The sequence below is a fragment of the Brachyhypopomus gauderio genome, chromosome 17 (genome assembly GCF_052324685.1).
Source record: "Brachyhypopomus gauderio isolate BG-103 chromosome 17, BGAUD_0.2, whole genome shotgun sequence".
Classification (NCBI taxonomy): Eukaryota; Metazoa; Chordata; class Actinopteri; order Gymnotiformes; family Hypopomidae; genus Brachyhypopomus; species Brachyhypopomus gauderio.
Genome location: NC_135227.1, coordinates 4,524,550 through 4,539,936, shown reverse-complemented (window position 1 = coordinate 4,539,936; position 15,387 = coordinate 4,524,550). Strand labels below are relative to the sequence as shown.

Here is a 15,387-nt window from a genome sequence, read left to right as displayed (position 1 = left end):
TAATAATAATAATAATAATAATAATAATAAAGGCCTTGTAACTAACTAGCATACAAAAAATCTTCTCGGATTTTGGTCTGGACCCAAGATTTTATCACAGGCGATGTCCTCTTTGGCAAGACAGCGGGGGGAGATATCTTCTTGAGTGACCTATCCAGCCCTGGCATGCTCCCTCACAAACCTCACCATAAGCTTTCTCCATCACCTGGAGAAGTGGTATGTGATGGTGGGGTTGGCAATCATACTTTCCACCTCCTTGCAAAAAAAAAAAAAAAACTCAATATGATTGAGAAAAGGTGAGTTAGGGAGTTAGGTAGGAGAGGTGATGCATGATGGACAACACCATGCTGGCAAATGGCTGCACACATTGATGTTTCCATCATGTTGCCAGGGACACGGACTATGGCAAGGTGTCCTATGATGTTTCATCACCTGTGCTTTGTCCCGACAGGGTTGAACCAGCTTCATCAATATAAAAGGAACTTGTGTTCCACTGCAACAACATCTAGCTCCAATACTCTCTGAAACCAAACTTTACAGTATTGTATGACAGTCAACGTTAAGATTACAACACTGAATAGCAGTCTTCCCCCAGCAAGGGGTAGTCTAGCAGTTCTGCAAAATCATAATGCAAATGACTTTTCTGCATGAAGTGAAATGTTACTGTATGTTACAGTAAACTAGACTACAGTAGTATATACATTTCAGGTCTGTGAGTTCAGTAGTGTGGTATAGTGGATAGGTCTACTTACCCATTCTCAAGTCAAAAGGTCCGGATGAGGCCTGCTACAGTGAACCGGCCCAGCCTCCCAAAAACTCAACCCATGGTTGACCACATGGTCAACCAAAGTGGCCCGGATCTCATCCATGAGGATTATTCATGCTCTTCCTTATCCTCATCCTCGTCCTCGTCCTCGTCCTCTCTGTGAAGTATAGGCCTCTATTGTTGTGCAAACTTAGAGTTGCAATTTGTGGCCTCTTTTAGTATGTGGGTGTAGCAGTTGCATGGCAGTGTTTTCCAAAAGAAACACGTTTTTTTAGTTTTGAATGTTGCATCTAATGTAGGTAACTGTGTTTAATGTTTTGCAAAAAGTGTGTTTTAGATTTGTTTAATGAATGTAAGACAGAGAATGTGTTTAATGTTTAGCACACCAGGTCAACAGATAGGCTACATGGTTTAGGGGTTTCCAAAATTGTGCTATAAGTACCAATTTTGGGGTCTGCAAAAAAAACTAAGAGATCCAAAATAAGTTTGGTTGACATCCATGAGGTCTCTTCTATCATAAGCCTAACATCTCTTATGCAAAGGCCAAATTAACCTCACATGTAAACACTCTTAACATTAAGTAACATTAGTGGTCAGCCCCGTCGACAGGGGGGGACAACCGGGTCTGTTGTCCCGGGCCCCAGGGCCAGGGGGGCCCATCAAAGAGCCCAGCAATTTATTTTTTATTTCAAGTCTATAATTTTAAATAGTCTTGAAATTTTTCATTAATATAAAATTATGTACTTAAAATAAGCTCAATGGCTAAAAATATATGTTTTTTTTTACCTATCTGCATATTTTCCATTAAGTGCATACACCCCCGCCTCCCACTGAAAAATGGTTTGATCCAGCACCGATCGTAGCCGGCTGGTACCCGCCCAACAACGGGAAATACAGTGGCGGATAGTTAAAGTAAACAGAAATCTGTAGCGCAGAAAAGAAAGGAAAAATATTTATCTGACGAATTTTAATGTTGCATTGTGTTCCAGGTTTGAAAAGTGCTAAAGTAAGCTAAAGTACTTGTATTTTAAAACTAAATCTCCTGTATTACGTTATACGAGCCTCTTGTAATTCCAGGACGAAACATGAGAGAACGTGAAGACGTTTGGGCGTTTTGAAAATGAACAGCCATTAAATAATGTGAATTAAAAAGCGAATTATTTCGAGTATATCTATAAATATTTTACTTAATTAGGTTTAACGTTCTGGGAAATATTGAAATTGACCTTTAAAGTGACGTACAAGTGATTTAATTCCACCTTGTAAAGGTGTATGGAACCGGCAAACATGACTTTGTTCATTGCGCTGAAGCGAGGCGCGCGCGAAGTTACAAAATTCGAGAGGTGCACGACCTCGTTAATCGACAGCGCGTGAGGCCCTCACGCACGGGCGGTGCCACTGCGATTACGTCATTTTCGCCGCGCGGACCCTCGCGTCGCGTGAAGTATAAACCAGTCAGCTGTCAGAAACAGCTTTGATGTGTGGCTATATTATATACTATATATGACCTAACACAAGGATTGTCTGCTACAGAGGAAATTCAAATGACGTAAGCGGGCGGAGGGGGGGGGCACATGAAACTTTCTTGTCCTGGGCCCCAGCAAGACTGTCAACGGGCCTGTTAGTGGTAGCCTTTGCCTGATTACATGATTTGTTATGCACATTCACAAACACTGTACATATGGACACCTCTTATGAACATTCAACAGATGTAAATCAACACAAAAGTCTTGCCCATTAGCTAAAATATGCAATTAGCTTTGTGCATGTATTTGGCCCAGTGCTTGCGATATTCTCCTCTATTTCTCCTATATTTCAGTAGATCAAGTAGATAGACATAGACGTAGAAATAAACGTGTCTATTTCAGTCTTGTAAACACGAGGCCCGCTATTGATTCATTCATAGCCACATTCAGGCTTTCTTTGCAGCTGTTATACACAACTTCCACATCTGTGTTTTGAAAATGCCCCAGTATGCTGGCTCAATCATTACGCCTAACCGAAGCTTTAAAATATATATATATATACATATATAGCCACAGAGTGTACAGTGCAGACCCAATAAGGCTGCCACAAAGGAAGATGTATTTTAAACCCAGACCGTACTACATCTCACCACCCTCGCCTTTTTAAAGTAGTAACACATTCGATATTAAACTCCTCCAGACTCAATCTGCTGATTTCACAGTACACTTGGCATCCTGCCAGCTGCTCGGTGACCTCTTTGGCCTCCTTCAGTTCAAGGACCAGCTGGTTGTACGTCTTGGTCCAGCTCCTAGTCATCCTGCTGGAGCTCTGCTCCTTGCTCTACCACCCTCAGCATGCCTTCAAGGGCTCCATCCTCTCCAGAAGGTCCACCAGCCCATCCTCGGACACGGCCGGTCGAGAGCGCAGCTATTCCTGACGACGGGCCCGGCGGCTGTGTCGCTAAAGGGAGCGAGCGAATTTCCGGCGAATTTTCCATGTTGGATAATAACATCTGCAAACGTATATAATATAAAGGAAGTTGCATTCAAGGTGTGAAGATGGAATTATTCCTACACAGAAAACAATGTTTGGTTTTAACCATTGACTGCAATGTGGTGATAAGGTGGAAGGATGACTTATCAAGAGCATCTTACTATTTCTGGCGTGTTACAGAGGTAGCGGAACGACATGCTAGGCATCTTACTGATGAAGCCTAGCACACTCGCCCTGCTAATTTAACCCTTTATGATCCAATTAAACAAGTTTCTGGACAAAAATTCAAAATGCTGCACTGGTCTCTATGAAATGTTAAATAATTAAAATTATACTAATTGCAACATTTCTACATACATGTATCTAATTTCAATGCTGATACAGGGATGCTTATAAAGAATATGAGGTACATCAAAACATACCATGCATTAGAACTGATTAAATTAGATCCCCACATTGACAATGAAGATCAATATGAATTTACCTTTCTCAGGTAATTAAGAAGATCTAATGCAGATCACACAAGAGAGAAAATTTTGCTCAAATGAGCTTCCCCTTTATTTGAGAATCTCTCAAGTTGGTTACAAACCAATTACAAAAACAATCAAGATTCGGTTCTGCTTTTTCGTAGAAAAAAAAGATGTTGAAATGAACAAACCTCAGGAGGTATTACCTACAAAAACAAAAAGACCAAGTGTACTGCAAGAAAACAAAAAACATAACATACAAGAAAAATCTGCCCAACACACTTTGGCGAATGTTAATTTCTGGAGGATAGTACAGGCTACATGAGACACCCTAAAATGACACCCCAGGCTAAACAAAATAGCAGCCTGGATGCAACTTTCCTTTTTATTTTAATGCAATCTGGAACTATAAGTCAGTAGGTGGTGCCTTTCCACATAAACTATGGCTGGACGATGTCACTGTGCAACATTACGCTCCAAACCATTTTTCTAGGCACACTGCAGAAAAAGTTGGAAAATGGAGAAAAACAAACAAAGAAAAATAACAACGAAATGCCTCGTTCAGTACCAACCATTTAGTGAACAGCCATACAAATCACATGAATTAAAGGAAAACTTCTTATGCTTCAAAAATTAAGATACAATCCATGTTCAGGTTGTGTGAATTATGAATGATTTTTAATGGATCTAGACTAATAGCTTGCAAATTGTAGCTTGTTATCAAGCATTCCGGCTGAACGATGTTCAGTGCCCAGTGCCCTGAACCTGGGAGAGAGGAGGGGTAGGTGCATCGATCTACACAATACGGGAAAAATTCTTTTAAGATATAACTGTAACTAACCACAGCAATTTTAAAAAATACAGAGCTGTAATATAGTTCCAAGCAAGTTATAAGATTGTGTATTCTGTTCCTTATCAGGTATTATCAGCAGGTGAAAATTATAGTGCAAATGTTGTAAAATACTACATTAGCGGTATATTAGAGTATATAAAAGCTACTTTGTTGTCTCATTCTATGTTCTGAAAGTAAAGGAGGACGTGTTTTGCACAATATCTCACTTTAGAAGCACATTTCCAAAATAAAAAAAGTTATGTTTTTTTTATTTTGGAATTTTCCTTTAATGCATTTACATTTATGTATATTCTTGATATTTATGTTCTGTTTCAGGCTCTAAACACAAAGCCAGATTCAGCTCAACTTAATGCTGGATAGTATGAATAAAAAGAAGTATACTAAGAAAAGAATGCAGCTTTTCCTCATCCAGTTATTATAAAACATTTTATATTCACATGAGTTAAAGGACTTTAATACAGTAAATATGACTTTTTGGTGATTGATCCTGTGTTGAGGTTTTCAGATTCTCCACTTTTCACCGTTTTCACCCCAAGAAATTACTACACCATCAAAATACCAGTCTGCTGGGCCATCGGAGAGGCACTCCGACCGTGTTGGCCTGTCGATGAGAAACGAAAATCACATTTGGAGCTTAGGAATGAAGAGCTGGAGACCTAGGCATCCATCACGGAGGAGGCAGGGCACGGCCACCGCCGCCCCCCTCTCCCCCTGACACTCAGGGACTCAGCGGTACGGCCAGAGCGTGGAGTGTGGGCCCAGAGGCCTCGGCCGTCCTGCTATATGTAGAACTGATGCAGGGCTAGCTGGTCCATGAACGGGCGAACCAGGTTGTCTGTGGCAAAGTAGAAGACCAGGCCGAAGGTAATGGAGATGGGGAGAGCGGGCAGGGCCTTCTTAAAGATGGCCAAGAGCAGGAGAGTTAGACATAAGCCCTGGAGAACAGAAACAAGCACACAGAGGACAGAAAATGGGTTTTGGAGAATATAACAGCGAGACAGCAAGAGCTGACAGCACCACAACACCAAAGTACCACAAACAAAAACGTAACGTCCCCCATCTTTTGACGAGGAAAGACGCTGTGCAGTTCTCCAGCACACTGGCCATCCCATCTGTTATTCTCCTGTGAGCATGTTATATGCAAGTGTATTACAAGTCACTAATGGATGCTGTTGGTCACTTACAATGAGAATGGCCACAAAGCAGGCCAGAGTGGTGTTCCAGTCGCCACTGGCCGTGGCAGAGGCCTTCCCCACCAACATGCTGTAGAAGATAAAGTCTCCAAGACCCAGCTTAACACCCCCTGTCACACACACACACACACGGACTCAAAACCCTCTTATTGCAAACTGTGCATGTCAGGCTTTTGTGAGCAAACTCATTTCTCTATCTCTCCGTTTTTTTTTTGTTTGTTTTTACTAGAGTATAACTGGGAAGAGATCTGGCCCATGAGATTAAATCTTGCCCTAACAGTCTCTTTTCTTTAAACCTACCCAAGCTAAAACACACACGTTCCCATGGAACACCCATCAAAGCTTAAAGCAAGTGAATGGGGAGATTCATCGCATACACAAACTTCATCTCTTCTGGGACGTGAGGTGCAGCTCTGAGGGACAGCAGCCAGTCTGGACCTGCCCCTCCCTGACTCAGGTAATTAGCAGTTCTGCCCCCCCAGATTCCTAGGCCAAGGTGTGTCAGGAGGTGGTTAGAGCCAATAACAGGCGCCAGCCGTGAATCACGGAGATGTGGGGAAACACCTCTGCTCTAACGGTCACTCACTCTCCTCGTCGTCGTCGGTGGGAGGCGGCGGGCGCGATGACGCCATCTGCTGGATCTCACGGCGGCTCTCGTCGGTGGAGTGGAGCGTCCCCAGACGCCGATGCTGCTGGTCCACCCACTCGGATGTGAAACCGGCCTCGTCCTCCGGCTGGGCCGTGGGCGCTACGGCAACTGCAGGATACAGGGAGGATACTGCGTTTTCTTAACAAGCTGTTGGTATGTCTCGCCAACACATGTAAGGCACTCGTACCGTAATAGTTGACAACATGAACCCAGAGGCAGAAAGCATGAAGACTCACCGTGGCTCTCCTGGAGAGGGGCAGCCTGGGCAGAGTTCGTCCTGGGCTCCATGTTGTCCGCCATGCCGACCAGCCACACCATGGTCGCTGCCAAAGCAAAAGGCTGTTAGCGAAACCGAAAACATCAACAACGAGCAAGTGTCAAAAACAATCTTGGCGGGAAGTGGATTGTGTGATTAGTGCCTTACAGGAGTAGATAAGGCCAGGAAACATGGGTTCGTTTCTCTCTTGGGCCGTTTCCACTAGAATGCGGAGCGGGCCTTTAGGGCACAACACAGCCAGCAGGTCTGTAAGAGACAAGGGACAGAAGTCGATTACAGACATAAACTGCTCAAAGACAAACTGGGTTTTAAAGTGAAGCATTCTTCACGTCGTGCAATGGAGCTGGAAGCTGGAAACAGCAAACACAGCCGTGAGGATACATAATGACACTATTACTTGAAGTGGCGGTGTTACGAAGAACTCAATCCTTGTACAGGGCTTGTACACTCACATATCTGGAGTGCCTACCAACGCAAGAGTGTGGTATCAGACACGCTGCGGGTTGTTTAGGTCAGGAATCGTGGGATTCAGCACACCGTCCAGATGTATCCACCCTCCCCCCTCACTACTTAATCGGAGTGTCCCAATCGACATGAAGGCTAACTTTGTGAAGGTTCGTGTTTGTTTTCTCCCAAGTGCTGGACCGACTTGTCTTATGCAGATGTTAAGAGTGTTTGCATTCTTTTCTAACCTAGACGTTACCTACAACAATTGAGCTCAAATTGGAGCAGTGTAACAAGACATAGCTTAACGATAACCAATACATGAACACACAATAGCTACACTAGTCACTAGCAGTCAGCAAGACCGTATGACCTTAGCCAACGTACAGACGTACAAACGAACACTTCAGAAACGTCCTGCTGGATGCTCGATTCTCAGATTTCACCTTGATCGTCATACATGCATCACTACCGATTTCTGTCACACTGAGGGTTTCTTCCAGGAATCAAGCTCAATAGCTGCCATGGGATCACAAAACCACATTCACCCCAGGTCACGAAAGAGACGGTGGGGTTATCATGTAAAGGAACAGACACTGAAACTGGCCATTTTGAACAAGGATGTTCAGACAGGCTGAAAAGAGCACGGAGAACATGTCGCCTCAGTACGTGCTTTACACCGAGAAGAACCTGCCTGCGCTGAGAATCACAAGTATTCGTGTTTACAGAGGGAGAATGTGACCTGTGCTCCTATGTTTTTCTGTCCTTATCCCAAAGAGTAAACATCCTAAAATACCCATCCTGGCCTACGTGTTCTCACAGGACAACGGGAAATGCAAGAGTGGAATTCATGTCACAGGAAGGAGGGTTTTAAAGGAAGCCTGATGAAGAAATTCCACTTCTGTTCAGGTCACCGCTCCTGAAAAATATGACCTTCCTGTTTGGTGCCTGGGATCCTTCCTTACCACGCATCTTGACTTATCTCGTGCTTAACCCTGCCAGACAAAACCCCAAGAATCCCAACCACAACAAAGTGAGCCTTGCTGACCGTAGACGGAGATGACGGCGAGGATGAGCCAGGCGGTCCACTCGGGCAGGTATTTGATGAACACCAGGGCCATGAGGGCGCTGATCATGATCAGGTAGGCCTGCTGCAGACGCAGCGGGCCCTTCCAGTGGATGCAGATCATTCCCACCACACCGAAGTTCCAGATGACCACCGCCAGCGTGAAGTAGTCCATGGCCACGTTGTACGTTTTAAACACCTCCCTGCAGCGTGGAGAAAGGGGCCGCGGTAAAATCGTAGGCCCGGAAGGCAGGAACAGGAACGAGCTTCGTTAAATCACGCAAGAACAACAACCTGCGCTACGAAAACTCGTGCAAAAACGGTTCCTGGGATGTGCGGTTGGCTATGCACATCTGATGCCTGGTAGAAACGAATCTCACCCGAGGTAGATGAAGGAGAAGAAGAAGAGCAGGAGGAGTGAGGACAGGAATAACCATGCGTGAATCACCTGAAAGAAGAAATAATCTCGCACCATGGAACAATACAACTGACACACACAAAAAGTCTGAACCACCGTCTTCATTTGAGAAATAAGAACTCCAAGTGTGGAGCGACACCCGTCACCAGCAGCCTGTACCTTGTAGCAGCGATACTTGTAGAGGAGAACGAGGACAAGCGTCATCACCACTATCACACCGATCATGATGGTGGCGTTGAGGATGGAGTTGATGGCACGCTCCCCCACAGTGTCCGTGTCCTCCCGGAAGGGCGTGTAGATCCTGCAGGGGTCACCAAAAGGTCACATCCTGGTTCATTTTTGCAATTCCCTTTTATGCTGCTCACAAGCGATGCTCTTTAGTCACCCAGGTAAGGATAAACAAAACAATCAATGTAAAACTGCTTTAAAAGGGACAAGTGCAATTCTCAGGTTGATACATTCACAATTTAGATGCAACCAATTCCAGTTAGTGGACTACTCCTTTTCCCAAAGGTAGATTCTCAAAACCCCATCAGGCCTCAAGAATCAAAGGTAAGTCCATAACAAGCCAATATTCAGCGCGATGCAACAGATATGGAACTGTAGACAAAAGCAGATTATACATGTGCAGGTGCTTTTACAGGTGCCAGAGTGCTTTTATATTTAAATGTTTATTTATATTATGTTGCTTGGATGGGTGAGACTGAAGAGCAGTTTATATGGCAAGTTCTCTCCCATGCTGAAGCTAACTGATACATGGCACATACTCCTCTGTAGTCCTAGATCACCTCTACATCACCTCGGGCTTCTGAAGCTCTATGCATTTACAAAAGAACTACTACTAGCAGTGTCCCAGAATACTTTTCCATTTATAAGAAAAAAATAGCACTGACCAAAGACTTAACTGCAGGCATGATTGAATCATTAATGTGCAAATATTTGGACTAATTTTGCAGCTGCCGTTTAAGAGAAGATTAAGTGCGTATTACATTATAAGAAAGTAATAAGAATACTAATCATCAAAATCATAAGAATCGTGATAACATTTATAATGCGTCATTAACAATGTAGATCTTGCTATAAGAAAACTGTATTCTGCCAAATTGCAAATAAAATTGATGATTCATTTGTGGAGGTGCTTTCAAACACTCACAGTTGCTGGCCATCATTCTGCGTGTAAAAGCTGACTGACTTGATAGTTGCCACGACCACCACCATGCACAGTGTTACGGGGACGAAGAGCATGATGACATGCTTGGCTCCATACTTCAGAGTCAACTCCTCATCCTCATCTTCCTCACTGTCCGTGACCACCTGGGGTGGCCTTGCAGACGGGGGCTGCCCGTTGAGCTCAGCCTCCCCCCGGGCCGGGGGCCTCCCGGGATTGGGGTGCCGATTGGTCTCTGCTCCATCATTTGACTGCTGGTGGGCGTCACACAGGAAACAGGTAACATGCTATTTAATTCACACAGGACCAACCACATTCAAAATGCAGGTAGCAACGTTGAGGTTGCAGATGTGTTTTACATCTTATGTTTTTGAATACACAGGTTCATATCTGCAATATGCGACCATCTGTGCACATTAGTATTGAAAATGGGTGGTTATATGTAGATCTGCAATGACATTAATGAAAAGGTTATATGCTTATTATATATCTGTTTATATTATATAACCCTTTAAAACCCTCCCGCTAAAATGCGATTGCAAAGGTTTTCTCTTAGGGAAATTCGAGAAAACGAGGAATCTGTTGAATCTGTTGAAAACACAACAATGGCTCTACCAAGAGCATGCAAGTCTGTTACAGGGATCTTTCCCACACTTCTACGCTGTAGATGTCTGTCTATGACATGTGGGGATTGAATGGAGGTACCAGAGCTGGATCCTGGGCCACGTGCAGAGCACCCAAGGCCATGTCAAAAAGATTTTAAATTAAGATACATCCAAGGTAAATAACTGGGATAATCTACTTTTTACCTTCATGTCCGTCATTCAGACATTATCTGTAGACTTCACAGAACACAGGTAGTCTTGTTCAGACAAGTCTGGACTGGCCACAGAAACCAACAGTATCTAATACCGCAGCTGTTTCATACCTTCATCACCACTTTACTTGCCACTCCTGTCTGTATGTTTGCAATGATCATAAAAGTGAGGGATGATCTATGACCCTGCTAGGTCTAGTCCCATTCTGTTGGAACTTCCCTGTTGATGTTTAGTGCCACCAAACTTATCTGACTGACACCCGACACTTTCACCAAGCACTGAACTTACAGTATGTTACTGGTATGCACATTTAAATTCAACAGGGCCAACAAATAGACAAAATACCGTTGAAATCTTACCACATTATTAACTACATTTTCCACATTGTCAGCCATTGGTGCTTTAAAACGACTCGAGCCTCATAGAAAAGCCAACCTCGGTGTGCCTGAAAGAATAAAGCATGATTAACACACCACTAAATACAATAATGTAAAGATTCATATAAAAACTAATGCCTCACTGCACAACAGCCTATGTGTATGTCTTGTAATACTAATGTTTATTAGCTATTATGTTATTGTTGTTAGCTAGCTAGCTTGTTAGCTTGAAATCTAAAAAATAATTATAGTAATAACAAATCAACGAGGGGAACTGCAGGATTTTCCACAGACGTGTGTAGTTACACGTTAGTTGACCACAGGGCTGCTGGTGACCACTAACGAAACAAACGTGAGTCAGTTAACTCGTTAGCCATGCAAGCTAACCGGTCAGTTGTGTCAAAGCAGTCGTGTAGCTAGCTATTTAGCTATGCCGTTAGTAGAGGTGAAACATATAACGTTAATACAGCGTCCAAATAAACGTGTTGAATAACATTTCATACTTTTCAACAGCGAGTTCATACTGATAGCATACATACCTCGATATTTCACCACACCAAACAAAAACACTGCGAAAATGGACACGGTGGCTAACTAGATAGCTTAGCTAGTCGTGCTTCCGGTAATAGTCCAGATTCCCGATGATGGCAGAATAAAAGTCTCATAAGAAATACTTGTCTGAACAACCAAGTTGTACTAACGTATTAAAACAAACGTTATAAGCCACTTTGACTGTTTTAAGGAATGAAAGCTAAAAAAGATCAGTGAAATGTTTGTAAATTATGGCTTTTTTGTTGTACATAAACTGCACAGATTTTAAAGGCTAAGAGAAGTCAAACTATCTAGCTAGGACAATATAACGTTTAAACTCGCTTTTAGAAATAATGGGTTATTATCGTTGTTGATGATGATAAAAAATAACACCCTGAACAAACAACAAAACAAATGACACTTATTTTGAAAACCCTCGTTACTTTTAGGAAGGATCCGAAAGTGTTACATTAAATTACAGAGTTTCTGCGTTGTAGTGATCAGGACGACAGCGTCCGTCATGTCACGGTTTGAGGCATGGTTAATGGACGAGTCCACCCACGACCAAAGACTTCCTCACAGACTAGAACCAAATCAGCCCGTGAGTTTGGAGGAACTACAACAAATCGGAGTGTTTTATCTAAAGGTACGTTTATAGCGAGTGAGCTAACATGCAGAAGCACGTGCAATAATGTTGAACTACGATCAAAATATTGTGGCTCGTTTCCATTTATGGATAATTGTGAGAGCAGAACTGGGCTGATTAGTGTCTAAACACTGCAGTGCAGCTTCTTAAAGTGTGACAAAATTATGAAGTTACTTCAAACTAATAAGAATATGCTACATAGTTCAGCTGGCTAGCTAATTTGCAGACTGTCAAACGGCAAGGAACAATAGAAGATACATTAAATATCAAATATACCTGTTTTTTTTTCTTGTTGTTTCAGTTAAATGCTGATATCTATGAAAATGACCCCGAATTACAGAAGATACGAGAAGAAAGAGGTTACACTTATATGGACATTATAAGTATCCATCCAGATAAACTTCCAAATTATGAGGATAAAGTAAGTCAACAACAGCCCAGCTGACCCCCATTTCCCTATGAAAAATATGAAATCAGCCCCATTATTAGGTGATGTGCATGTTTTAACAGAGAGAGAATCTTCTTCCTCTTTCAGCTGAAGATGTTCTATGAAGAACACCTGCACCTTGATGACGAGATCCGCTACATTCTGGAGGGCAGCGCATACTTTGACGTTAGGGACAAAAATGACCGCTGGATACGAATTGCTATGTCCAAGGGGGACATGATCACACTTCCAGCTGGGATTTACCACAGATTCACCCTAGATGAGAACGTAAGTCCACTCAGAGCTTACGCTACAGAATTTAAAGATAGAATGTTTCAGAAGAGTGACCAATGTGAAAATTCTGTTGAGCCCTTCAAGATGCTGAGAAAATCTTAACCTTTTGCTTTTCTGCTTTAGAATTACACTAAAGCTATGAGGTTGTTTGTTGGAGAACCGGTGTGGAAGGCCTACAACCGTCCAGCTGATGACTTTGAAATCCGCCAGAAGTATGTGAATTCGCTCAGATGCTCCTGAGCCAAAGTTACATTGATGGTATTAATGTCACAGTGCCATCATTTCTTCGCATATTAGAACTGATATTTTTTTTGGCAACTCCTTCAACAATCAACAGGACAGCATCCATATTGCCTTGATTTTTTATACAACATTACATGTCTTAATTGTGGTTCATAATGACCTTTGCATTAGTCATAACTAACATGATAAAATACCTTTAGCATAATGACTCAGACATTATACACCGCAACACTTTGACAGTGATGTATAGATAAGATATTCACACCTGCTTCAACATTGCTTTAGTGTTTTGATCTGTTTTTCAGGCTTGACACATGCAAATAAAAATTCACAAATGTTTGAGTGGTAATGTGTGAAAGATTTGCTTCACTGCCATTTAGAGGTGCTGCTCAGTGTGCAAGGGTTCGGATGGTTTACAATACAGTAATGTCAACATGTACAAATGCACCGTTTTTGTTCACTAACTGATTAGCTATGGTACAGATGCATAAATGCAATCCCTCATAATCAGACAAGGTTTATTAAGATTAACAGGAGTTACTTTTCTAGTATCCAGAAATGTAGAACACTTGGTGAACGCATAACAACAAAAAAAAAAAACAACCTTAAAGAATGATATAGGTGCAGTAGGAGGGAAGTGTCTATTAAAACTGTTGTAAATGTACAGTGGTTGCAGTCCGGTTACTGTAGAAATACTACAAAAATAAAAGACAGGGAGCCAGGAAGGGGTGTGCGACACGCGCTGTAGCAATGAAGACGCTCATGAAGGTAGGATTTCACTCTGAACACACAGACTGTTTAGGGGTGATCTAAACTCCTCAGGGGAACAGACTGATTGCTGTAATGCTATATGCCATTTAAATTGCCATTGTATCTGCTTTGCCTGTAGGTATTGCTAAAATATTTACATCTGGCGCAGACAGGTCATTTCGGGTCAGCTTTGGTTTGGTCACGCGATAACATTCCGCAGTTCTCCTGTAAATGCAGCCGACTGGTGGCGTTTGCAGCGTGGCCTGATTAAAGCGCTCAGCACCGCACCTGTAGCTGGGTCTCGGCGCACGGCCAGGCCGCGGCGTGGACGCAACGCCCTCCTCGTGCGTCTGCGGAGTGCGCGGACTGCAGCCCCTCAGAGCAGTTTGAGGCACTGCGTGTTAAAGCTGTCGCCCTCGCGGGACGCCACCGCCTCCAGTAGGGCCTGCTTCTTCTGGGTGCTCCGTGAGGACTCCAGCTCGTACATGGTGGTCAGGTTGAAGAGCACGCTCTCGTGCAGGTACTGCACCGGGTCCTGCTGCACCAGGCTCTCCAGCTGGCCCAGGGACTCCTTCAGGCGGCCCAAGTAAAGCAAGCACACGGCAGCGTTGTTGTTTGCCTGGAGAATCAAGAATGGAGGTTTTTTTTTTTGTTTCGAGTGTGGTCTGGTGTGCTTTAAAGCAGAGATAACAATTATGTGTTGTAGTGAATATAGTATATTTATAACGTTAAAAAAGAGACGATTTAAACCAGTCTGAACGTCTGAATAAAAGTGTGTGGGATGATGACTGAAAATGGACCATGTGTTTACCACAGGATTCTTGGGATCAATTTTCAGGATGTTTGAAAAACACGCATGAGCCTCGCTGTAATTATTCTGGCTGAGGTAAACGAACGCCCTTAAAAAGAAAAGAGTCGGCCGTTAACAAAAATACACTTCGTTGTTAAAACTACAAAAAGCCTTATGAACCGATTGGGTAACGCAGAATCCTGGTACAGTCTTACCTGTTCATTAAAACAGCAGTGTCTTGTGCTGGCCCCTTTTCTGGAGAGGCCTTTTCCACTTCTTGGAAATACTTCTCGGCAGTTTTGATGTCTCCAATCTTATAACAAGAAACATAGTGTGTGCTCACGTCAGTGAAGTGTCTCTAAACTGCACCGCTAAACAGCAGACAGGCTCTTACAGGCACCTTCATACAGACATTACAGACTGGGACAAACTGAAGAGAAGGTGAACACGAGAATGCCTTCAAAACTGCACCTACAGCGCACATAGGTGACCTCTTTTTTCTGTGTAGTAAAACCCAGTATTATTGTACACAAAAAACAGCAGAAATGACCAGTAAGATGTTTCAGTGGGAAGATCGCAATCCGGTCGTACCTGGAGAAAAATGCGTCCTATTCCACTGAGTAACTGCACCCTCTGCTGCGGTTCGTACTGGATGATGGAGCGGTACGTCTCAACAGCCAGTATATAGTCCTGTGTGTCACAGAGGAGACGGGGTGGGCAGATTATGGCGTGCAGGGAAACGCGGGACAT

At 43.2% G+C, this 15,387-nt stretch overlaps 2 protein-coding genes across 3 annotated transcripts; one reads left to right on the top strand and one right to left on the bottom strand.

The window, feature by feature from the left end:
• Nucleotides 1-3,756: 3,756 nt before the first annotated feature.
• Nucleotides 3,757-11,632, bottom strand: psen1 (presenilin 1). 2 transcript variants are annotated; one of them, XM_076977804.1, is made up of 11 exons: nucleotides 11,496-11,632; nucleotides 10,939-11,024; nucleotides 9,747-10,015; nucleotides 8,753-8,894; nucleotides 8,556-8,623; nucleotides 8,158-8,378; nucleotides 6,813-6,911; nucleotides 6,625-6,711; nucleotides 6,326-6,496; nucleotides 5,731-5,849; nucleotides 3,757-5,481 (listed from the first exon to the last, which is right to left on the bottom strand). In XM_076977804.1, the coding sequence occupies exons 2-11, from the start codon at nucleotides 10,972-10,974 to the stop codon at nucleotides 5,326-5,328; spliced, it is 1,368 nt and encodes a 455-aa protein (XP_076833919.1). In that variant the 5' UTR covers nucleotides 10,975-11,024; nucleotides 11,496-11,632; the 3' UTR covers nucleotides 3,757-5,325. The 2 variants fall into 2 exon arrangements, with proteins under 2 accessions (XP_076833919.1, XP_076833920.1); XM_076977805.1 differs by having other exon boundaries at nucleotides 9,747-10,012.
• Nucleotides 11,633-11,923: 291 nt separating this feature from the next.
• Nucleotides 11,924-14,472, top strand: adi1 (acireductone dioxygenase 1). The gene is made up of 5 exons (XM_076977806.1): nucleotides 11,924-12,133; nucleotides 12,435-12,554; nucleotides 12,669-12,848; nucleotides 12,978-13,070; nucleotides 14,255-14,472. The coding sequence occupies exons 1-5, from the start codon at nucleotides 12,008-12,010 to the stop codon at nucleotides 14,435-14,437; spliced, it is 702 nt and encodes a 233-aa protein (XP_076833921.1). The 5' UTR covers nucleotides 11,924-12,007; the 3' UTR covers nucleotides 14,438-14,472.
• The last annotated feature ends 915 nt before the right edge of the window (nucleotides 14,473-15,387 follow it).

Bases quoted from the DNA above. Each gene is read 5' to 3' on its own strand.
- psen1 (XM_076977804.1), bottom strand. From the start codon at position 10,974: ATGGCTGACAATGTGGAAAATGTAGTTAATAATGTG. The intron at 5,850-6,325 runs GTGAGTGACCGT...TGTGTGTGACAG, and splicing joins CACCGACGACGACGAGGAGA to GGGGTGTTAAGCTGGGTCTT. The intron at 5,482-5,730 runs GTAAGTGACCAA...TCTGTTCTCCAG, and splicing joins GCTTTGTGGCCATTCTCATT to GGCTTATGTCTAACTCTCCT.
- adi1 (XM_076977806.1), top strand. From the start codon at position 12,008: ATGTCACGGTTTGAGGCATGGTTAATGGACGAGTCCACCCACGACCAA. The intron at 12,134-12,434 runs GTACGTTTATAG...TTGTTGTTTCAG, and splicing joins TCGGAGTGTTTTATCTAAAG to TTAAATGCTGATATCTATGA. The intron at 12,849-12,977 runs GTAAGTCCACTC...TTTCTGCTTTAG, and splicing joins GATTCACCCTAGATGAGAAC to AATTACACTAAAGCTATGAG.